The sequence below is a fragment of the Centruroides sculpturatus genome, unplaced genomic scaffold (assembly GCF_000671375.1).
Source record: "Centruroides sculpturatus isolate CEXI.00-Female unplaced genomic scaffold, Cexi_2.0 scaffold255, whole genome shotgun sequence".
Lineage (NCBI taxonomy): Eukaryota > Metazoa > Arthropoda > Arachnida > Scorpiones > Buthidae > Centruroides > Centruroides sculpturatus.
The window spans coordinates 230,051-255,728 of record NW_019384705.1 but is presented as its reverse complement, the minus strand read 5'-3'; the positions used below and the strand labels follow the sequence as shown (position 1 = coordinate 255,728).

Sequence of the window (25,678 nt, the reverse complement as noted above, 5' to 3'; positions counted from 1 at the left end):
GTTCTCTCCTGTACAGGTGTGATACCACACACGCTACACAAAAGCCTGGGAACATTACAATTGAGTAGAAATACATACATCACACTACAGAAGGCCACTATATTGAATACATGCCATATTGTTAGGAAATTCCTTAATACTGACACTGACACTGACACACACATTTAATTTTAGTTTTGTTTTGGTTGCTATGCCTTGACTCTGGTCCGGCATAGTACACAGCCACCGGTGTGTACCGAGTATAACCCACTAAACACAACAATAATAATAATAATAATAAAAGAAAAACAGGCGTGTAGCCACAGAAGAACCCTTCTGTAGTGCCCACACTACTCTTAACTTGGGTCTCTGTTCCCTCACACATTTCCTTGACGAACTTAATGTGTTTTTCTGGAACATTCTTTTCCCTCAAGCATCTCCATATCTCTTGCCTTATCATATGCCTTTTCAGATCTATGAACACCATGTGCAAATCATCCTGCATTTTCCTGTGCTTTTCCATCAGCTGTTTCAAAGCAAAGATAGCATCAGTTGTACTCCTTTCTGGCATAAAGCCAAACTGTTCCTTTCCAATCTCAGATTCCTGTCTAATCCTTCTTTCGACAATTTTTTCCTCTAATTTTCATAGTATGGGACAATAACTGTATATTTCTGTAGTTTCCACAATCCTGTACATCCCCTTTATCTTTAAAGACCAGCACAAGAATACTCTTCCTTCATTCATCTGGGGTCTTCTCCTGCTGCCAGAATTTCTTCATAAGGTCTCAGAGGATATCAATTTCCTCCTTACCCAAACCTCTCAAAGTCTCCACCAGAATCCAATCATGCCTACTGCTTCCTAATCTTCATTTCCCTAAGCACCTTTTCCACTTCTCTGCTAATATCTTGCACCACTCCTTCCTTTTTTGCCTCTCCATCCTCGTATAAAGTTTTGGGTTTTCCTCATTCAATAAATTCCTAAACTATACTTTTCATCTTTCCTTGACACTTTCGTAATCTTCAAATACTACTACTTTATCATCATTAATCAGTTTAATAGAGGTAAAATCTTTTGACACCTCATCTCTTGCTTTGGCAATTCTCATCAATTGCCTTTCCCCACCTTTCCTTTCGAAAACTTTATAAGCCTCTTCTAAAGCCTTTGCTTTCACAATAACCATTGCTTTTTTAGTGATTTAATTTGCCAAATGGTAAGTTTCTTTATCTTCAGGCCTTCTCATCAAATTCCACTCTTTCTTTTGTTCAATTGCAGATTGTACTTCAGCATTCCACCACCAAATTTCCTTTCCTTTCCTTCTGGTGATCTCTTCCCTGAAGTTTTTCCCAAAATTTCTTCCCTAACTTTCAAAATGCAATTACTATTCAGCAGCCACCATGTTTGCACATCATCCAGGAACTGAATTTTTTTTAACACTTTTACCTTAAACTCTTTCCTTAATTCCTCCTCTTTCAATCTCCACCATTTAATCCTTTGTTAAATCTGGCTAGAACAATCCATACAATGGCCCATAAGAAAGTCACAATCCAACACACATCATCACTTGGTCAAGATCTGTCCAAAAGTTTGTCTTCTCTTCATCACTAATTTTTAACACTATATATTTAAAAATATAAAGAAAACTGTATAACACAATTTCAGTTTTCAAGTTTTTTTAGATGTAACAAAGTAATTATTAGAGCAAAAAATTTGGGCTTCTAAATTGACCAGAGATGTGTATAGTCACCATTATATTGCAGAGTCAGATATATTGTGCTTTTTTTGTTTTTGTCTCTCCCATGATAGTCAATAAATTTTAAATTACCAATTGCCATTGAATTCCTTTTTGCAATGAAATACAGTATTTTATTCCTACTGTTGTCCCTTGAAATTACTAATGCAGGTGAAACAATAAATTTGTCAAGATCCAAATAAGCTAAACAAGTGGTCATATCAATTATCATTTGTGTTTCCTTTTAATATTAAAAGTTGTTTATTTATTAGTTTTAAGTACTATCTCCTCATTTACAAGTTTCTGTGAATTTGAAATTTCACACCTTTATGTGAATTGACTGTATTGCATCAATTTACATAAAGGTGCAAAATTTTGAATTCACCTGGTAATATGTAAGATAAGACTTCTGTATTTCTGAATGGAAAGTTCTAAAATTTTTATACTGTAGTAACTTTACTATGCTTTTTAGAAAAATTTTACTCTAAGTTTTGATATGTTCAATATTTATTTCTTAAATTTTCAGTTACTGTATTTTTAAGTTTTATTGAAAAATATAAATTACAGGAATTTTTAATAAGTAATTTATTATGAAATATATTACTGTATAATTAAACAGCAACTGATATTTTGTTTTTATATTAACAGTATTTGTCTTTAAATGTCATTGTTAAAGAAACAATAATACTAAATGGGCATTCATAGTATCAATGTTTATGTAAACATCAATTAATACTATATAACTATGAATAATATTCAGTATTGCAAAACTAAGTGTATTTTATATCAGAAATACTTGCTGATGAGAGAATAGAGATTGCATAGCATATATAATCTGTTTAGTAAAAGCCCAGAATTTTTAGTACTGGGTTATATTGCTCTTTTTTTTTCATCTCCCAACAAGAGACTACTTATAAATGTTATAAAAAAAAATCTGAAAATTATTATAAATGCATAATCCTAAATAGTAAAATTAGATGAAACTTCTAATCCTATTACAGTATAAGATGTCATCAGAAAAAATTAAATATAATCGAAATCAATAAGAAAAACAATGAAACTTTGAAGAGATTTCTGACATAGAAAGTGGCATATGCAAACACATGTCTCCCATCTCCACCCTACCGTAACACAAGCAATTATTGCTGCTTCTATGTGCAATTGACGAAGTCTAGAAAAACAAATTAAATTATATGTATTATTGTTACTTCATTAAGATTCTTATGATCCTTGAGTTTACTCTGTATAATCTGCTTATAATAATTATTAAAAAAAAAACGAAGCTTTTGCATTAAGTTGTATTATGAACAGCTTTGCGACATTGGGAATAAATAGTTTTTTCCTTTTTAAAATTTTCACTCATTGCTGCACTGTACACTGGCTTAAAAATATATGAAATATACTTCAGTTAAACGAAAAATCCTTGAAACTTATTATCGACATGTACAGTACTTGACCACCACCACCTAGATATATATCCATTTGGTTGAGGCTTGACCCCTTTTCAAGTCTAAATGAATCCCAAGGGCATACATGTGCATTCGTAAACAATTATCATCCCTTAGATGAAAAAATGAACCAACCCAAGGCCCAACTTTCATTGTGTGGACTATAAACTATTTGCAATAGGATTTCTGTTTATATGAAATTTTAAACTAAATCTTATGCAGTATCTTAATTGTTATCTGCATTATTTCTTTCATTTGAAAATAATAGAAATATCTTTCAATAGTTTGAATTAAAGGTATTTTAGTGAAACTAGGATTTTTTTCACTAAAATCAATATTTGTTCATTCAAAATGATATTGTTTTCTGATAAAGTTATTTCATTAATAGATTTGAAGTATAAATGAAGATGATTATATATATATAAATTTTTTATTAATTATGTAAAATAAATATATTTTATTTTATCCACTTGTTTAAGATGATCATAGTTATATTTTTAATATGAAGGTATAATGCATATATTAGAATAAGACATTGTTAATGATACATATTTGGAATGATCATTGAAAGATTGCCACTATCTGTCTAAAAATAGAATTATATTCTGAAATGATTTATTAGACCTATATTGTTTCATTAATTATTTCAAGTACAGTATCTGTTATTGTAATAATAGATATTGTTATCAGAATTACATGTCCCAAATATAGCCTACAAGTTAAAATACATTTATAAAATTTTTGTGTTATTGTAATCACAGAGCTTTGGTTATAATTAGTATATTCACATAAATGGTCATTTTTTAGCTTTCTTTCACACCATTAGTCTCAATATGTTGGTAACATAATAATTTACAAATCTTAAAAGTGTTTTACCAATCTGGAAAAAGTCTTATTAGTGCTTTAAGTATTGAAAACGTATCATTTTAATTGTTATCACCATATTGTAATTTAAACCGGTGACATTTTTACTTCAGTTATATCTTAGACAACACTGTCAGAAAGCAACAAACAATACTGGATGAACTATTATTAATTATTATATTAAACCATTTTAATAAAAACTTATCTTTTTAATTAGAAGTCAATTAAACCAGAATTTTCAGTGATTATCAGTATAGATAAACTCCAAAGTGTTTGAAATAAGTAGATTCTAGTGTATATTACAAATCTACACTACTGTTTGTACCATTGAGCATTGTATTTTTGAAAATGTATTTTATGCACATGTTTTGATGATGATATGGACACAAATTTTTATAGAACTGCTTAGCGGTTAACTTTCATTCATTCATTTATTTATTTATTTTGAATACACTAGATGAAGTCAAACATGATTTAAGATAATCGCTCCCATAAAAATAATATAAAAGAAATCTTGTAAAAAGGCATATAGCAAATGATAACAAAGAACTTATGCCATAAAAAACTATTTAAAAATAAAGCTAGAAATGAAAAAAAGACAATTTAAACCATACAATATAAAAAATAAATATATACCACATAAAATAAAATAGTAATTAAACTGGGCACCACATTATAAAATATGTTTACACATTTTTTTTTTTTTTTTAAATGAATAAAATTATAAAATAAATATTCTTCAATTTGTAAAATACAGTAGAGTGTCGATTTTCCGAAAGTCAATCATCCGAAAGAATTCCAGTCGGCAAATTTAAATTTTCGCCAGTACTGTGGCGCTTCAATCTTTGGCTATGTCTTGGGCTACTCAAATATTTTACGTTTTTGATACTAAATTAACATCTGAAGTATAATTTTTTATTATTTTTATATTTTTCAATATATTTATTTTGTTTGTACAAAATAAAAAAATAATTTTTAACGATACAATAGTCTTTGTTAGGCTTAACATCGACGAAAATTCAACGCGAAGCGACACACAACAGATAAAAATTTCGACATTGGATACGTTAAACTATTTTTTCGTACGTAAATCAGTTATCTGAAATATCAGTTATCCGGACAACCCCAGTCCCCAATTGATTCGGAAAATCGACGCTCTACTGTATTAAAAGAGTGCAGTAGAAAAGAGATTTACATGAGCAATACAACCTGAAAATAGAAGGTTAATTGAACTTCTTGATTATGATGCTCTCTTACAAACCAGTGCTGCTATTTGATTTCTCAAAATATCACGCATTCAATGGTGAAGTTTCATCATTCTATCCTCAGTGAGTCAAAAGTTAGTTCAGAAGTGAAAGTTATTTCTACAATGTCCTAAGACATGTTCCACTCACAAAGAGCAATGATGTTTTATCAAAGGTCAAGTCATACTAATACAAAATGCTTATCAATGCCAGAAGGAATTACAAGAAGTGTGTGTTGCCCTAATGTACTGTATAGTCACAAGATGAGTAGAGACTTCCAACATAAGAAGTGATCATGCTTGAACATAATGCAAATGGAACAGATACAAAGTGTGTTGAAGCTGCTAGGAAGATACTGGAGAAATGGGTATGAGAGAAGAGTTTCTTTGCTAAATAATTCTACTCAAAACATAGAGACGATCATGAATCTGAATCAAAAATGCAAGTGGTGGCAAGCATTGTCACCATGCCCCAGAAAACTATTGCAAGAATCTGGAAAGCTGACATTAATGATGATATTGCTGTTTCTTATAACTTTGAGGGCATTCTTTTAGCCAATGATATACCATGAGGACAGGCAATAAACTCTGCTTGTTAACTACATTCACTTCCTGGAAAAACATTGCATCTAGCAGTCCAATAGAAAAGGCCTCAGTTGCTGCAGTCACATCTGATTGTCCTTCACAACAATGTCCTGTGTCATATTTCTTCAGCAATAGTGTCATAACTGGAATGGTGGAAATGCAATCATAGTGTTACCAGAGTATACCATATCTGATAGCTAGGTTTTTAGTAATTTTGCAAATGTAATTAGAAAAGGTAAGATATCTTTCAAATATGATACCAAGATTGTTAATCATATTGACATAGATAACCAGATGATTGGAGATGAATGGAAAGAGAATATTATTTCATACTAGCATGAAACACATCACCACAGTCTTATCTAGGTTAATTTTCAGATTAAATGACCCAAGAATAGTTGTTAATAATTTTGTCATCTTAGAGAAGGCTAGGATTTGAATTAATCACTTTCATATAGTCGGCATATAAAAATAAAGTTAAAAAAAGATTCACCTGAGCAATGATGTAATCTGTATAACAGATAAATAAAAGACTAGATAGGATATAGCCCTGAAAAATGCCATACATCAGAGAAATGGATGAAAAGAAAAATCCCAAAGTTTTATATTAAATGCCATTAAAACAAAGTAATTGTTAAGCCAAATTATAATTGAAGGCTGAATATCTAACAGCTGAGATGATGATGTAGAATCAAATGCTTGTTTATTGTCAAGATAAATAATAATTAAATATAAAATGGTATTTAAGTTTAGAAGAGTCTAGAACTGATTCCCAAACTTTTTCAAGTCATTGTGTCCTCAATTCCATAAACTTATACCCAGTGTCCCCTTTCCCTTGTGTAAGAAAGACTTGGAAATATTCTTAGAAAAACTTTTCTAGGAATCTCATACTTTGTGTCCTTACTGTACATTGTTCTCCACATCTGGAAATTATTAAATGCAATATTTCTTCCTACTCGTTTTAACAGAGGTAAAGGAAAGGTTAGCTGTGATCCCGATACTTTCCTACGATAACTGTTTGGTCAGCACCCTGCCTTTAGTATCCCCTGCCACCCACTTGCTTCTTTTTGCCTCCTAGATTTACTTACCACCAATGGGGCAGTAGCACTCACTTTGGGAATGACTGGTCTAGAATAATGGTTTATATTTGTAACAAATGGTTTACATTTATAACAAATTGAACAGTTCAATTTAGATGAATTAAAAAAAATCATAAGTTTCTGTATTCATTTAAATTGAATATTTTGTACTTGTATTTTTCTTGTTAGTTTTTTAATTTTTTATTTTCAAAAGTCTAAAAATAGAAATTATTTTAAAACTTGCTTATAATTAAGAAATATGTAAATTTATTTTTTTAGATGAAGAAAATTAAGAAATGGCATGGAAATTCGAAAAGAATGTATTCATATAACCCATTCCAAAAGGCCTGGGATTCTAAAAAATATGAAAAATATGAGGTATGTACTAAAATCAAATCAAATTATTTGCATAGGTCTTGCAATAATTGCTCTTTTGCTTAATTTATGAAGTATTATTATGGTTTTATTTTCTTTGGCTGAGATAATTTAGATTTCATATAAGGTAAGTGAAGGTGATGCAATCACCTTAAGTTTTTTCAATTTTTTTTTAAGTTTTTGTGAGGGTGGGGAAAAATGAAAATAGGTACTACATACAGATTTTATTAATAAGGAAAAATATTTGAGCACTTTATATCCTTCTTTCCAATCCTACAGCACTTATTTTTCCAAATATTGGCAATATGAGTATTTACCAGACTGGGTAGCAGATAAATATGCCACCCAAATAAATTCTCATTTTGAATTAATTTTTGAGAAGTACCAAACAAGATTATTGTTAAAAATGTTTAAATAAAACATGCTAGAGCATTTCCAAATTTATGAAAGTAGAGAACATTAAAAAAATATATTTAATTTTCTTATCACTACATTTTAAGAAATTAAATAATTAAGAAAAGAACTTTTACATCAATGAACTTACTGATAATACTCAGTACATAAAAAAAGTGTAATTTGAACTAATATTGAAATAAGTTACAAAATAAATGCATTTGTAGTGCATTTATGTTTTTAAAAGTGTTTAATGTACTTAACCAATCAGTATAATAAACATTATTTAAAAAATAACACATTTTTGCTGGCCATAAATGGACTGCTTACACTTTCAAAATCATGAAATAATTTTTTCTAATTTTTTAAAAAGTGCAAGTTTCTTGAAAAAGAAATAATATCCTTAAAATAAATAAAACAATACAATATATTATGTTATAAATAAAAAAAATATTCAATTTCTATTCACTTTTAAGAAATATTACACTGATATTATATATCGTAATTTATAATTTATTCATTTCCACTTTATATATATTGATATATGGGGGGGTTAAAATAATCATGGTGTGCAGGTGGTATATAATGTAATAAGTCCATCATATGTTTGTACTTGGGTGTTGAAATTGGTCTTACATTTTTGTACAGTGGTGTCAATTCAGTATTATTAAAGTTTCTTGATCTCTCCCAATGCAAGAGTAAATCCAGAGTTTTAAATTCTGTATCCTCATTAATTGATGTTTTATAGAACATTTTATATCGTTCAGTTCTCAAAAAACACATCCAACATATTTTTAACCAACCTACTGTTTCTTCATTAGTATTCTTTAACAGTGCTTGTTTTATTTTCTTCATATTCAAGCAAGTATAAATTAAACATAATCTTTATATTCAGATTAGGATGTAAGAATTTTATGTTAGGATTATAGGTATTAGGATTATTGAGGTATGGAGCTGCACCATTGATGCATTATTGTTATAAAAATTATGTTATATATAATAGATTTATTATTTTAATTATTAACTAAAAACATTTTACTCCATAATGTACTGCATATTAGTTTGAAACTTGTCAAGGTGGACTTAGGTCACTTTCAAAATAAAATTTTCATTGTTTTTTTAACCAGCTAATTTTCTGTTTCCAAAATCTTAATGAATTTCAAATATAAGCTGCAAATTGTTTAAAATGAAAAATAATGTAGAAATGTAAATATTATAACAGCTGACTTAATTTTTTTGGAAAAAGGACTTAGGTCACTTTTAAAATAAATGTCTTGAATAAACCTCAGCATCATAATTACTTTCATGTGTAAATTTTGAACAGACATAAATGGGGTAAATAAGAAAAAACTTCTCTTTACCACATTTTAAATGAATGTTGAGCATTAAAATTATTGAAAAAAGAATTTATTATTTGATATGTTTTATAAAATACAACTATCACAAATTACTGTTAAATTTAACAATTATTCTAAAATGTTTGTTTACAAAGTGTTTACTTTCTTTAGTGAAATATATGAATTACATTTACATTATATACATTATTTTGAAGTTTAGTTAATTTAAATTAGAAATACCCCATTTGTTTTGCTTAATTTCATAATCTGCCTGAATTTATTAATTGAAATGTTCATATGAAATGAAATGATACAGTTAGAGAAAATTATAGATGCACTGTAGGATTGTGTTTGTGCAGCATGCTATGCTATTTTAATGAAATAGAAAAATTTTTCCTTAATATTGTTTAACAAAGTAAATTAAAATGTTTTTATGTTTAAAATATGCTTCTGTTACATTTTATTACAATAGATATTTTAAAAATGAAGGACAATCTTTAACTGTAAATTTATTATTCAAAACATAAGCAATTTACTGGTATTATAAACCACTGAAACTTTTCTGAAAAATAATGAATATTGAGGTAGAAATTACTGTAATAATAAAACTGACTTAAACAATTTATTATTATAGTTTAGGTTTTGGATCATTTTATTAACAATTAATTAAAATGATGGAAATAATTAAGGTTGAAAATATTTTTTGAAAAGTGACATGAATTCAAATGTTTTGGTTTCAGATTGCAAAATTATAATTTAATAAATAATAATTATGCAGATAAATTTGACTAAATTGTGAGAATAATATTCAAATAGCAAAATTTTCATACTTGATTGCTTCTTGTTTTCTTTTTTGTTCTTTGGAATTAAGTATTGCTGTGGAGAACTTATCATACAGGAACGCTTTTATTGATGGAAAAGGTATAAAAGAATAAAGAATAAAATTTAATTATTTTTGAAGTTGTAATCATATATGAAGCATTTTGATTATTTTCTAGAACAGGAAATGTTAAAATAAGAAATTTTCTGCAATACACTTTAACTGCAATTTATTTATAATATAGGCCTAATCAGATACATTAAACTAGATTTAAGTTCTTGCATGTAGGTTCTATTGCTCATTGATTGCATCAAAATGATGTCATTTTGACTCGTTCTCACTGCTTGAGAACAGAAATTATTAAATATATTAACCTTTACAAATGCAAGATTAAGTTCATTGTCACATTCTTTTTGAGTTTTATTTGAAGATACAATGAGTGCTAGATTTTTTTTTCTTCACTTCTAATGATTACTGAATGTCTCAACATTGTGAAATAACATAATTTGCATCTTGCCGATGGGAAGTCAATGCCCAGCTTATAGAAAATGATCAAACACTGCCTAGTGGTAGGCATGTATGAATTGCTGCCAGAAAACATTGTTTAAAACCTGATGAAGGACTTTGGAGGTTTTTTCATAATTTGACAAATGCATGGTCAATTTTGTTAGTCAAATGAATAATTTTGTTTGCAAAAATGATTTGACTAGTGGAGAGTGGGAGCACTTCTTTTTGAAATGTTGATGATAGACAAAGGTTTCAAACTGCATGTTGTTCTCTGGCTTAGGAATGCAAATGAGTTTATTGTTAGCAATAATTATTTTATATTCAATAATAAAATCTATTTACAGCAATAAGGTGTCTCAATGGATTATCCTTTGTCTTCACTGTTGGCAGAAACACTAATGAGAATTTGGAGTGTAAACTCTTAATTTTCAAATCTTATCCTTACATTATGTTGATGATGTCCTCATTGCACAGGAGGAGAAGTTGACAGATTTTAATCTGTTTGTAAGCAATGTGCTTACAAATAATATACAGTCAATCCTTGTTAGTATGCCACTGTCTGATCTTCCCTCTTTATTGGGACTATTTTGAAATTAGAAAAATATTCAGAAAATATTGAAGAAGAGAAAATTTATTATAACCTGTAAATACCTCTACAACAAAAACAAGAGTTGAATGAAGGAGTAAAATGTACACACACTACAAGTAAATACAAAACATAAAAATATTTCCAGACAAAGAAATCTGGTATTAATGACTGCTTTTTTATGCTTAAGGATTTCATCAATATCATTTATGGCATAAACATGGGACATTACATCAGAAACAGCACAGTATGCTTCTAGGAAGGCTTTGACTATTCTAATGCTTTTTTTTGCATTTTTAGAAGATGGTGGATGCTCCATTTTCTGTCTCATCATCTGAATCAGAATTTTTGTATAATTTGCAGTTCACATGATGTCTTGTATGTTTATTTCTTCAAGAGTTGGCAAATTGTCATCAAGGTTTAAACATTCTTCTGAAGTCAAGGGATTTTTCAATGATGCTGTTATTGAAACTGGTTCAAAACATTGTCAGCACTTCTACCATATGATTTTGCTTTGAAGGCCTATAAAGTGATGGAATTAACTGTGTGTGCCTCTGGCAATTTTGGATTGTTTCAGGTGTACAGGAAATTGTGTTGTCTAGCTGCTTGCAGTAATACAATTTACTTTCATTCATATTATAAAGATTTTGTAACTCATACTGTCCAGTTGTGTCAGACAATGTTTCACGAGAATCTGATACAACTTTGGTCATTCACTTCAGCTGTTTCAAGAGCTGAAGTGAATGACCAAATTCACCTTGCCTGATATGCTGTGAAAGTCCATGACTGCTTGAATCATGCCAACCAACCATTGCTATATTGGAAGTCTGTAATTCCCATCTGTCTTTCAAATTCTTTTGTTTTTTCTGTTTTGTTTTACAGCTTCTGTTACAATTCCATGCTTGGCATTAACTTTGTTAATCTACATTGCTAGGGCATCTTCAAAATTCTCCATGTTTAGCAGATGTAAGACACAATGCCTTAGAGGAAGGCTCTTGCAGCCACTTTGTTTTTTCTTCCAAGTTGTGTCCAATGCATCTGCAACTGATTGTTTCTTCCACAAAAAAGAAAATGTTTTTAACTAGCATTTGGAAATTTCTCTTTGTATAAACAAATTTTATGTTTTTCTTTAATCAAAATGACTGTTTGTTTACTCTTATTGAAGACACTCAAACAACATATTACAGCAAGTTAACAATACAGTAGGGTAGAACACTATGAAAGAGCAACAGATTTCAAAACAAGAAGTCAAGACTCATTGCTATCTGCTGTGGGTGAAACACACCCAACATTCCACCAAAATAATTCATTACCAAACTGTTTAGTGGAAGGGATTCCAAAAATTTTTACTGGCATTAAGTGAGTTGGCATAATAACAGGGTTTTTTAATATATAAATATATACTCCATGGGAAAGATTTGTTCTTCGTAAATATATGGCTGTAAATGATTGTGCCACTCTATCGAAGGGACATTCTAATGAGGGTTGACTGTATATCCTTTCATTACATTTATGATTGAGTATGAAACTGAACAACACACAATTTCATTTTTAGACTCACACATTTTTAAATTATTATCCCCACATCTGTTGGGATTATAATTTTAAATTTTGGGATACACCACAAATTTAATGCTCTTCCTACTATAGCCACAAACTATACAAACATATCTCTATCAGTATGTTGATACACAAAACTTTTCTTCTAATATCTTCAACTGATCTATTAGAAAAAAAATGAATGCAATCAATTGGCTATGATTACAGCTGGATATCATGGTAGTAAGTTTAGTTATTGTGTATCATAAGGTACAATGTTGTTTCCATACTCTATCCTTTACACTAAATGTGATTATCATTTTTGTACATCATATATCCCTTTTATAAGTAAAAGCATCTATACTGGAACATCGAAATTCTATTAATGAAAGTCTTACCCATACAGAGTTTACAAAATATATTTTAAAAGATGGATATACTTCACATTGGAAGGATGTCAAGTTATTAAAGAATATTTCCAACCAAAAAAAATTTTATTTGTGATTAAAAAATATATATATATATATATAATCCCATTAACCAACCTATGATTTTTCATCAAATTACTGTATTGTTTAATCATTTATGACTTATTGTCTGACCTGAAATTATGCAGGTTAACCCTCTCATAGATGGGAATGTTAGAAATTTACTCAGTGGTTATATTTTTTATACACTTACTTTCCCAACTGTTATATAACAGGAAAAGTATGGCAATTGGTCAAAAAATAATCCCAAAAGATTTTTACATTTTTTGACTCAGGATCTTGAAATATTGGGAAATGAAAAAAAGTTTGGAGTTTTTTCCTATGTGTGGGAATGAGTGTGTATGTGGGGGACACAGTTTTGTTTATCCACTTTGAAGCTTAATAACTCCTGTGCCTTTCTGAAATTTTACAGGTAGGTTTGTATATTAGGGGATTGATGCTATTAAATTTTGATGGTTAAAGGTTGAGGGGTAGGAGGATATCTCAAGTGGAGTTGGACTTAATGAATATTTTATTTGTTATTAGCATTAGCAATTTTTTTTATAAAATTCATCTCCACCCTCAAAATTAAGTATTTTGCCAGTTTATAATAATTAATAATAGAGAGGTTGTGGTACAAATTCAAATGTTACTTGTACAGACAAGCAGAAGTGCACGGTTTACGTTTTAACTCCAAGAAGAAATTGTTGCGTCACACATTCACAACACCACCTGACTCAGTGAACGTCGCACATTGACTCACGGGAAATTTGTTGAAAAAATGGCAGACACATTTAACATCAAGGGTTACCAGCAAAGGTAAATAAACAAATCAAACTATTTTAAACTATTTATAGGATGTTTAATAACACTAATTATTTTTAATTAGCATTGTGTCTCCTGCCATACGATAGGAATACCTCATACCTTTGTTGAGGGTAGTAGTAGTTTATGTAAATTCGAAAGCAGCTCGGAAAATTAATTTTTAGAAAATTTACAAAAACGTATTATGCTGTTGATGGTAGAAGATGCTGTGGAATAACAAACCTACTTTAAGATAAGCTATTATGATATGTAAATTTTATAGGCACTTCACATCACTTGCTAAAAAATTGAATAATTAAATAATTTCTGGATTAAAATTGTCTATTTCTTTACAATATTATTCGTAAATGCTTAAAGATTCATTATTTTAATAAAATAGGTCATAATTTTAACCCCAAACAGAAAAAAATGAAGAAGCTTAAACCGATCTTCTACTACGCCATGCTAGACGTAGCGAATGCCATTATCAACCGTCTAGAATTGCCAGATGGCAGCACTCGACTGTCCGCCGTTCACTTTTTGGGCTGAATACGACAGCCGCAATTTCTCTATTATAACAAGTTTTTAAATAAAATCTCATAACACATAGTGCCACACACAATTTTATAGTTTGGTTGGAAAGTTATGTAACTGTTGCTGGATTTTTTAAGCTCTGATTTCCATTCTTTGTTTCATTTGACTTCATTTTGAAAGCACTATTGATACTCTTTTAGATAATTTATTTTTTTTTAAACTTTAGAATGAACTTAATGTACATTAATTACTGGAATGAACAAGTTTACACAATTTTTTCACTATTATGAAGTTTTTATTTTGTTAACCAAATATAAATTCTTACAAATACTGCCAATATTTGGAAAGAAAATATACAAAAAGTAACAACTGTTCTGGAACAGAGGTAGTGAAGGTAGTGGTTTTTGTTTGTTTTTTTCATCTCTTATTATTATATATATTTGGATAAGTTTGTAGAAACCTAGCTTTGTTTACTTGTTTATTAACTGATATATCTTAACCATGTATCATCATTAACATAAAATTTAAGCAATAAATTGCTATAACGTTTTATGTTTGGCTAAGGAAACAACTATTACAACATTTGATATGATTGAGAAAATTTTTTAAACTGATTCTATATTTTGTGAATTTTTGGGTTTTTTCATGATGAAAAAAACCGAAAAGTTCACAAAATATAGAATCAATTTTAAAAAGTGCTTGATAAGTTTTTAACTGAAATTAAATGCTGAAATCATTGAAGTCATTCATTGTTTTAAAAGATGTCTGAAGTGAAAAAAAGAAATGAAAGTGCATGGAATTAAATTGGATGGTCTGTCATAATTTATTGGCTTATTGTGCATATACAATACTAACTGTGGAAATTGCATTATCCATGAAACATACTAAATCAACACATTATTCAACAGATGTACAAAGTATCATATTTAACTTATGATCATGATTTACAATAATAACATATGCAGTACATGAAGAATAAATGAAACATGCGATTTATACAAAATGCTACATTGAACTTAAATATTATTTCAAATCACAGTCTTACCATAGTATAACTCTTGTCATTCACAGTTATGACAGCAAAGTTCACAGCATAAGTATGCCTGAGAAACATAACATAAAGTTATTTCTTGTTGAATGGTATCCTAATATTTTGTAGGCACAACTTGAGCCTTAATAACTGCTTTGCAAAATTTCAGCATAGAGTGGATGAATTTCTTTGGGTATTCTATACCAAGCTTGTGATACCACTTTCTTCTGATATGCTACTTCAGTTTGTTTGTTTCAGGCATGTTCTCTGCAATTTCCACTCCCATAATATATCAGCAGTTCTCAATGATGTTACCTGATCAGCTTTAGGCATGTAATCTGGACCTCTTGTAGGAATATTTTTCCTAAGCAACAATGTGTCAATTTAAGTAACAATAATTCCTACAAGAGTATAATAATTCCTTGTGATTTAGTTGAATGTTGACATGAGTATTTTAGATGATACTTTAGTATTTTTGCACATATATTTTTCCATATTTGGAATATTATAAATACTATTTTGTTTTCTAAAGTAGGCTCATAACTTATTTAGAAGTAAAGCAAAACCACAGTTAGACATTTTTGAAGAGACCATTTGGAAAAAAAAAAAACGTGTAAATGAAAAAACATAACTAGTAACCACTACCAGGTTGCCCATTAATTGTGTGAAGCACATGCCTAGGGACCCCAGGTCTTAGAGGGTCCAGAAATTAAAAAAATAAAGCAATTTTATCATTGCAATTATACATCATAATTTGTAAATAATTCAGAGGTGCAATTAGATGTTATTAGTTTATCATGTAAAATTATGTAGAGAGAGCCCCAATCTTCTGTGCTTAGGGATCCCAGCAGGTTGTAATCCACCACTGAATCTTGATGCAGTAACATAGCACAGAGTTGTCCTGGTAGGTATATGTGAGAATATGGGTGAAGGTCTGAGCCCTGTGATTGTTGAGTTGGTAGAACTCACTCACAGGGTCACTGGATGGCTTTAAATAGGAGGATCTTTAAATCGATTGAGTGCGGAGTGCAGTGGGAAAGTAGATAAGATGTCCCGGTTCCAAGTAATAGACAGTCAGGCCGGTTTTTAAAGTCAACAAATAAAAGTTTAATAAAAGTAGAAATCTAAGATATACATGTTACAAATTTGGCAAGTAAATGCAGATAACATACGATTATACAATGAGGTGGCTATTTTGTCTTCTATGCTGCGAATCTATTCTACTTTCTTGGACTTGGAGAGAGAGAGTTTACAACTTTCTAACAAAATATCTCAATTTATTGTTGATCGTCAGTAAGACATCATTCTGTTGTCTTGGTGAGGCTTTATCGTCGAAGAATGGCGAGTGTCTTCTCCAGGGACTGTGTATTTCCCTTTTTGAGCAGACATCCACTTTTATGGGAGCACTTATGACCCATAGAAGACAAAATAGCCACCTCATTGTATAATCGTATGTTATCTGCATTTACTTGCCAAATTTGTAACATGTATATCTTAGATTTCTACTTTTATTAATTCATTGGAACATTATGACAAAACCCCGGAATGTTGGTATCTTGTCCTTTTATGCATTTAGCTTGGGAAAGTGGTCAGGTGATTGGCAGTTGTTTAGAATTGAAGGTTGCTTTTGCAGGTGTGAGTTTGTTGATGTAAAGGTGTCCCTTTCCTCTCCTTTCACAATGGATGTTATCATTTAGCAACTGACTGTTAAAATTCTCATCCATTTGTTGATAGAGAATGTCATTTGATCCTTATCTGGTGAGATGTTTTTCCTAACTATGAAGACAGATGTTATTTTAAAATTTTCTTAAAAATGGATTTTAATATCCCTTAAAATCCTGGATCTCACATATAGGATTTTGTTACAAAAATTGTTTGGCTGCAATTTGAAAAAATTGTAGCTCAGCGTTGTGATGATATCAAAATAATTTTTGCTTGTTTCTTGATTGTTGGAATTAGCAATTAGCTTGACAGAAAAAATGTTTTATAGCACTCTGCATTTACATACCCATTTATACAATGTAGTTTGCCAGCATTTTTTAAAAATTAATTTGCCTTGTTATTTCTGGGCTGCAGAAATTAATAATTTCACTCAGGCTTGGGTATCATTGCCAGGAAATCTCATGGTCATACTATTGAAGATCTTCCAAGAGATAGATAAAAAATTTAATAAAGCAAATTTTCATAAAATTATTGTAGATTGTAAATGTTTAAATTATTTAATGTAAATAAATTTATGAGTTCTGTAATACGCTTCTTGTAGCTTACAGTAATAATTGAAAAAGTATTAAATTTGTGATCTCTCTGACATCTTTTCTTTTCTGCTAGACTTATTACACCACCATTCAGAAACAGGACAAGCTGTAGAAAATCACATTTTATTTCCTAGAGAATGCATTTCGGACATTGAGTCCCTTATCAACTGTTTGTGGTGTAAATGATTATGAGAGCACAGAAATGGTGACGATTGATAAAATACAGATGACAATTACTATTTGCAGATATTTGATTAGATATGATGGTGCGATACACGAAGTAGTATTAGCAGTGACAGGTAAACAACCTACGTAATAAAGTACACTGTTAAAACCATAACATTTAAAACCGTGACATTGCAAACTGTTTTACCATTAAAACAATAAAATAGAATAATGAAGTAAAAAACCTGTTCATCGTTAAAACAATAAAACTATAAACTTACTTATAGTAGAATCATAACACGATGAAATGATTCACAGAAATCCTTTCATCGATTTCTGATTTTTTTTTTATTAGTCTCCCTACTAAATTTGTGCCATTCTGGTTCTGTCATTCTAAATCAAGCTTCAAATGCTTATAGTAGTGTTTAATTATGGTTACCTTGCATACTGGTTACTCAAAATATATACTGTTATTTATCAAAAAGAAAATTAGAAAGTATATTTTTTGTAACTGCTATATCTTTCTCTTATTTCCGAAATTTGTTATTTTTTTCAGTGGTGAATAGTTTTTGCTAGCTAGTTTAATATGTTAAAATGCAATCACAATTCACAGATCATTTTTTTGAAAAGGACATCACTGACAATGCAATATTTATTCTTCTTTGTGGACAAACATTTCAAATTTCATGTATATCTAGATAAGTGGCATTTGCTGTTACTGCAGTTAAAGATTTGGCAATTCTATGGAAGAATCAATTCCAGAATTGAAACAAGTATCACATGAAAGGAGCCCATATTGAAAGTAGTTACAGGATGAAAAGGAAAAAAATGATTTTTCTTTTTTTGCAAAGAAAACTAGAAAATCACATAAACATGAATTTAATAAAGCTTACAATAATAATTGAAAAAGTATCCTTTGCCACTCTTAGATCTTCTTAGATTCAAAGCTTATATTTTGATGACACAAAAGCTTATAGTAAAGCCATTTTAAGCAGACTAAGAAGGACCATAAAGACTAAAAATTTAGCCATTGACTCAAATGAGACTGTAGACCTGAAAGGAGATAGTCCTTTCAATTTTTGGAGCTATCACAAAGAACTAGATTTTGGCAGAAATTTAAAAAAAAAGAAAAAACAGCTAGTGATGAAGTGTTGCTTTCCACTTGGCCATTCCAGTGGCAATGTTGTCTTCAAATCTATTGGAACTCTGGTTTGAGATAAGGAAAAGTATTTCTAGGATTATACAAAAAGTACAAAAATTCTCTATTGTTACAATTGCAGGCAAAACCTTAATTAATGACATGAAATAGTCTCTCCCATTGATAACAAAAATAACAACTCCGATTAAAATTTCAAAACAAATAAAAATATAACTACAGTAGAGCATCAGTTATCTGAATACCGATCAATCGAAACATTGGTTAACCAAAAGCATTCCATTCAGCGAATTCAAATTTCCACTAGTGCTGTGGTGATGCAGCACTCCTTCCCTCCCTGACAACCTAAACTGTAGGCCTACTTTAATGTACTACTTTATATAAGATATGTATTTGTAAGATATATGATACAAAATGTATACATTACAGTTTTGTGTTTAATATATTTTTTCTAAATGATCAATTATCCGAACAATCCCAGTCCTGAATTGTTTTGGATAATCGATGCTCTACTGTAGTTTCAAGAAAAATATACATTTTTTGTTAAAAGATTTTTGAATTTACTAAAATCAAAATGTAAACAATTCTCAATTTCCATAATATTTATAAAAGTATTATATTTAAAAAAATGTATGTGAAATAGTCAATCTAAAATTCAGAATAAAAACAGAATGTATTGCTAGTTTGTTTCAATGGAGCATGAATATTAATAAAATTATGAGAGCNAAAATTTCGACATTGGATACGTTAAACTATTTTTTCGTACGTAAATCAGTTATCTGAAATATCAGTTATCCGGACAACCCCAGTCCCCAATTGATTCGGAAAATCGACGCTCTACTGTATTAAAAGAGTGCAGTAGAAAAGAGATTTACATGAGCAATACAACCTGAAAATAGAAGGTTAATTGAACTTCTTGATTATGATGCTCTCTTACAAACCAGTGCTGCTATTTGATTTCTCAAAATATCACGCATTCAATGGTGAAGTTTCATCATTCTATCCTCAGTGAGTCAAAAGTTAGTTCAGAAGTGAAAGTTATTTCTACAATGTCCTAAGACATGTTCCACTCACAAAGAGCAATGATGTTTTATCAAAGGTCAAGTCATACTAATACAAAATGCTTATCAATGCCAGAAGGAATTACAAGAAGTGTGTGTTGCCCTAATGTACTGTATAGTCACAAGATGAGTAGAGACTTCCAACATAAGAAGTGATCATGCTTGAACATAATGCAAATGGAACAGATACAAAGTGTGTTGAAGCTGCTAGGAAGATACTGGAGAAATGGGTATGAGAGAAGAGTTTCTTTGCTAAATAATTCTACTCAAAACATAGAGACGATCATGAATCTGAATCAAAAATGCAAGTGGTGGCAAGCATTGTCACCATGCCCCAGAAAACTATTGCAAGAATCTGGAAAGCTGACATTAATGATGATATTGCTGTTTCTTATAACTTTGAGGGCATTCTTTTGGCCAATGATATACCATGAGGACAGGCAATAAACTCTGCTTGTTAACTACATTCACTTCCTGGAAAAACATTGCATCTAGCAGTCCAATAGAAAAGGCCTCAGTTGCTGCAGTCACATCTGATTGTCCTTCACAACAATGTCCTGTGTCATATTTCTTCAGCAATAGTGTCATAACTGGAATGGTGGAAATGCAATCATAGTGTTACCAGAGTATACCATATCTGATAGCTAGGTTTTTAGTAATTTTGCAAATGTAATTAGAAAAGGTAAGATATCTTTCAAATATGATACCAAGATTGTTAATCATATTGACATAGATAACCAGATGATTGGAGATGAATGGAAAGAGAATATTATTTCATACTAGCATGAAACACATCACCACAGTCTTATCTAGGTTAATTTTCAGATTAAATGACCCAAGAATAGTTGTTAATAATTTTGTCATCTTAGAGAAGGCTAGGATTTGAATTAATCACTTTCATATAGTCGGCATATAAAAATAATGTTAAAAAAAGATTCACCTGAGCAATGATGTAATCTGTATAACAGATAAATAAAAGACTAGATAGGATATAGCCCTGAAAAATGCCATACATCAGAGAAATGGATGAAAAGAAAAATCCCAAAGTTTTATATTAAATGCCATTAAAACAAAGTAATTGTTAAGCCAAATTATAATTGAAGGCTGAATATCTAACAGCTGAGATGATGATGTAGAATCAAATGCTTGTTTATTGTCAAGATAAATAATAATTAAATATAAAATGGTATTTAAGTTTAGAAGAGTCTAGAACTGATTCCCAAACTTTTTCAAGTCATTGTGTCCTCAATTCCATAAACTTATACCCAGTGTCCCCTTTCCCTTGTGTAAGAAAGACTTGGAAATATTCTTAGAAAAACTTTTCTAGGAATCTCATACTTTGTGTCCTTACTGTACATTGTTCTCCACATCTGGAAATTATTAAATGCAATATTTCTTCCTACTCGTTTTAACAGAGGTAAAGGAAAGGTTAGTTGTGATCCCGATACTTTCCTACGATAACTGTTTGGTCAGCACCCTGCCTTTAGTATCCCCTGCCACCCACTTGCTTCTTTTTGCCTCCTAGATTTACTTACCACCAATGGGGCAGTAGCACTCACTTTGGGAATGACTGGTCTAGAATAATGGTTTATATTTGTAACAAATGGTTTACATTTATAACAAATTGAACAGTTCAATTTAGATGAATTAAAAAAAATCATAAGTTTCTGTATTCATTTAAATTGAATATTTTGTACTTGTATTTTTCTTGTTNTGATTAACTCCACAAAACAAAAAGTATAAAAATTGATATAAGTATAAAGTTTAACAGAAATTTTAAAAAATAACTTATTATAATATAAGTTATTTTTTAAAATTCCTGTTAAACTTTAAATTTAAATAAGCATTGTAGAATGTATTTTTATATATTATTATATTAAAACATAGCTTTAATGTAATGTTATATAAAATTAGTTATGTGAAAAATGTAAAAATAATAACAATTGTATTAAGGTTTACAAATAGAGTTAATCGATTTGGCCTGTGAACAGCTCATATGATCTCAACATTCATTTAACTTCATTCTCGAGATTAAGGAATGACAGACAGACGACAGTAGGACTTTATAGGTCTGCAATTTTTCAAATGGTAGCCCAATCAAAATTTAGTGGTATTAGTAGAAGTTGTAGCTGTTTAATGAGATATTGTATTCAATAAAAAAAATGTACTGTGTGTATTTCCTTTATTAGTTTATTAAGTAAAGAATTTGATGGTGCTGGAAGATGGAGAATCCTTAAACTATTATATTCTGAAAATTTGTATAAAAAATGAAGATCTGGGAACAATTTTTGAAGAAATACATTGACAGGTACATTGACAGAATTACCAAAAAATTCCACACCTAATGTTTAAAGCATTTATGATGAAGCTTTTCTATATGATTTTTAAAATCATTATCAAAGATAATACCTAAATAAGTAATAGATTGTGAATACTTAAGTACTTCATCATGAATGATAAAATTTGGTAGACTGAATTCTAACAAAAGAATAGCATATAACTGAAGTTGCTTCAAAATTAATTTAAAATTAAGTTTCAGCAATATGTTTTTTAATCTTAATAAATCCTCTCTTAATATTTGTGGATCATAGTTAATGATTTACAAGTCATCTATGTTGGTCACAGCTTTAAATTTCAGTTCAGAGAAAATATGATTTATACAGGCACAATAAAAAATAAGTTACTCAAAATAGTTGACTGCAGATGAGGGGGAAAGACAATTCAAGATTTTAATTTTGGTAATTGTGTAAAAGAAAATAATTATTTATCCAACTTAAATATTGAATTTCTAAATATTAAGTTATATTTGCAACCTGTGTATCTGTAGAATGACTATTTTAAAAAAAGGGTAAAGACAGAAATAAAATATTAGCCAAGTGATTTGAAAAACATTTTTTTAATGATAATGAACTGATCTTAACTTTATTACAATTTCCAGTATAAGATGTGCAGTCAAAAAGTCTGGGACTGGTTCAATAAGAAATGTCTGATGTGCATGTTAATTTATTGAGAGTTGTTGCCTTTAAAATAAGTTCCTTCTGCAGCTATACATATATCCAATGCTTCTCTCAGTTTTCTAAATATTCCTAGAACTTTTGTTTTTTTCCTCATGATGTTAAGCACATACTGTAATTTTGTTTGAATGTCATCAATGTTCTCAAATCACTATCCTTTTAGAACTTTCTTCAGCTGTAAAATAGAAAAAAGTCACGTGATATCAAGTCTGGTGAATAAAGAGGGTGGGGAACCAAGGCCATTTTATTTTGTCAATAAACTGTTGAATAGAGATAGCTATTTAAGCGGGGGGCATTGTCATGATGCAACAACCAGTTCTGTGCTTTTCAAAGATATAGTACTTTTTCGTGTGATATTTTCACATAGGCACCTCAAAACATCCATATAAAAATTTTGATTCAGAATTTGTCCTTGTGGAACAAATTCTGAAAGAATAATTTTCTTCCTACCAAAAAACATTCTGTTCCTTAAAAGAATTCATTTTACAAAGCAATGAAAACTGCAAATTGACAAGATCTAATCTAAATAGCAAGGAACAAAAACTATATACAATTATTGCACAAAATTTGGCAAGAAGCTAAATAAGGATGTCTATTATGCATATTAGTAGTAATAACATTTTAAATTAACATAAGCTTTCAATAGATAGTTTTTTAATATTAGAATTGACTATTACCAAAAGAATGAATAGGCAAACTAGCCAGGCTCTGCTTAATAGAGGTTTCATTATTGACTGAATTGAGTGAAGGATTAATAGGATTTAAACTGTACAACTGCTTTTGTGTTTACATTGAAATTAATATGACAGATAATTAAGTTAAGCGAAAAAAAGAGCACCGTTTCTAAAGCAACAACTTAAATATAAATAAAAGATGGGGCCTTATTAACTATGACAGCTTTGAATTGAGAGAAAAGTACTATTGAAATTTAAAAAGTTTTTTTATTTACATTACCCAAATAATTGAAATAATTACCATAATTTTGTGCTGATAAACAACAAATTATCTGAGTCTAAAAAATTATTTTAAAATGGATGTGGATTGAATGATAGGATATGTCATGTGCTAGTTTTAAATTGCAATTACAAATTCATCAAACAGCTTTATTCTCAAGAATATCTTTAGATAACACAAAATTCCTTTCTGCCACAGATACATTCATCTGCCATTTTGATTTTTTCCAAAACCATCAAAGACATTTGCATGAAGTCTTTCTTAATTTTTTCCTATTCATTTTCTGTATGTTCGTTCCATACTATAATTGATATTATTAGTATCTTAAAAGTTTGTAAATTTCCAGTAGTTATTCCTCATTAATATAATGTCATTTCAGAGACTTTTAACAGTTAAGGCACATAGCATGATGATTGTCATCCAATAAGTTATAAATTCCTTGCTCTATTTACTGGTATGAAATGAATTTTCATGACTAAAAATACTTATATTAGAATTAAAATGATAGCTCTAGCTTGATTATACAATGTTTTATTTTTCTTTACACATAACAGCATTACTTTCTAATAAAATTGAAACTAAAAATGATGTCATTACTATTTTGCTTTATATTGGTTTCCTTGTTAGAACTGACAGAATCTTAGAATTAAAGAAATACTTAGGGGTAAAAAAGTTTAATATTTACTTCCAAAATTACTGCTTCTGATACAAAATTAATATAAAACAGTCTAATGTTTTAAGCAGAGAAATTAGCTAAGAATTTGTTGTTTCATTACTGATAATTTTGTGAGATATACAGAGTTTATTGGATAATAATGAGCTATGTTCTCCACGTTCACAGGAGCTGTATGTGCAGACTTACGTACGTAGTAAGGCTGTACACATATTGCTTATGAAAGACTGCATGTGTATCCCTTCTTATAATATCAACCTCAATAAATAATTCTCATCCTCATCTATGGATATTTGTTAGAAATTATATGCATAATATAATTCCAAGTGAGAAAAATATCTTCAAGTTTACTTTGTTTTGATTTATAATAATAAATTTTAAAACTTTTATAGTTATAATTGGATTAACTAAGGATCTGTTTTTATTTTCTAATTTTAGCATCACTCACATAGGCAGAATAAACATTTTCACAACAGGAAGTTTTTCAACAATCATCATCATCACTGGAATTATTCGAAGTACAGTAACGCAACTGTAAGGGACAAGATACAAGATTAAATTAATGCAATGTGTATGGATGTGTTTGTATATGTCATTTTATGTCTATTGTTATTGTGGAGATTATCTAAAAGTTGTACATACTGGATTGCTTGAGCATGATGCAAGTTCTAAGTATGTTTAGATAATGAACTATAAAAATGGGAGAAAATGTATTTATGGAATTTTGTAGTTCTTGCTCATTTACAATGAATATATAGTGGACATGATTCAACTTGAATGTGCCTCTGCATCATATGACAGAATTTTGTATATGATTCTAGGAATGGTGAAGGCTTTTAGAACAGAGAGCATAATTTTATATATATATATATTTGCAACCTGTGNAAATAATATATACAGTATATATATATAATTGAATTTAATTATCTTAATTTTGTTGTAATTTATTTTCAACTAGAATCAAATATTAGATTATCAAATTATTTGGTATTAATAAATAAAAATGAAATTATTAGACCTCCTCAGAATATCTATAACAGTATGTATCAATAACTCATTAAATTTAAGCAGCATATAGAA

At 29.5% G+C, this 25,678-nt stretch overlaps 1 protein-coding gene across 2 annotated transcripts in view; it reads left to right on the top strand.

Moving 5' to 3' along the window:
- The window catches only part of LOC111627657 (ubiquitin carboxyl-terminal hydrolase 36-like), an 88,408-nt gene extending 62,944 nt beyond the window's left edge, over positions 1 to 25,464 (top strand). Inside the window, exons 11-12 of one of the 2 annotated variants that reach the window (XR_002757044.1) lie at positions 7,208 to 7,306; positions 25,037 to 25,053. Coding sequence is in view for 1 of the 2 variants with exons in the window: in XM_023371257.1 (XP_023227025.1) it covers positions 7,208 to 7,306; positions 25,037 to 25,156 (219 nt within the window). In the remaining variant the exon portion in view is untranslated. Of the gene's footprint in view, positions 1 to 7,207; positions 7,307 to 25,036 lie in introns of both variants that reach the window. The other variant, XM_023371257.1, reaches the window with a different exon arrangement.
- The last annotated feature ends 214 nt before the right edge of the window (positions 25,465 to 25,678 follow it).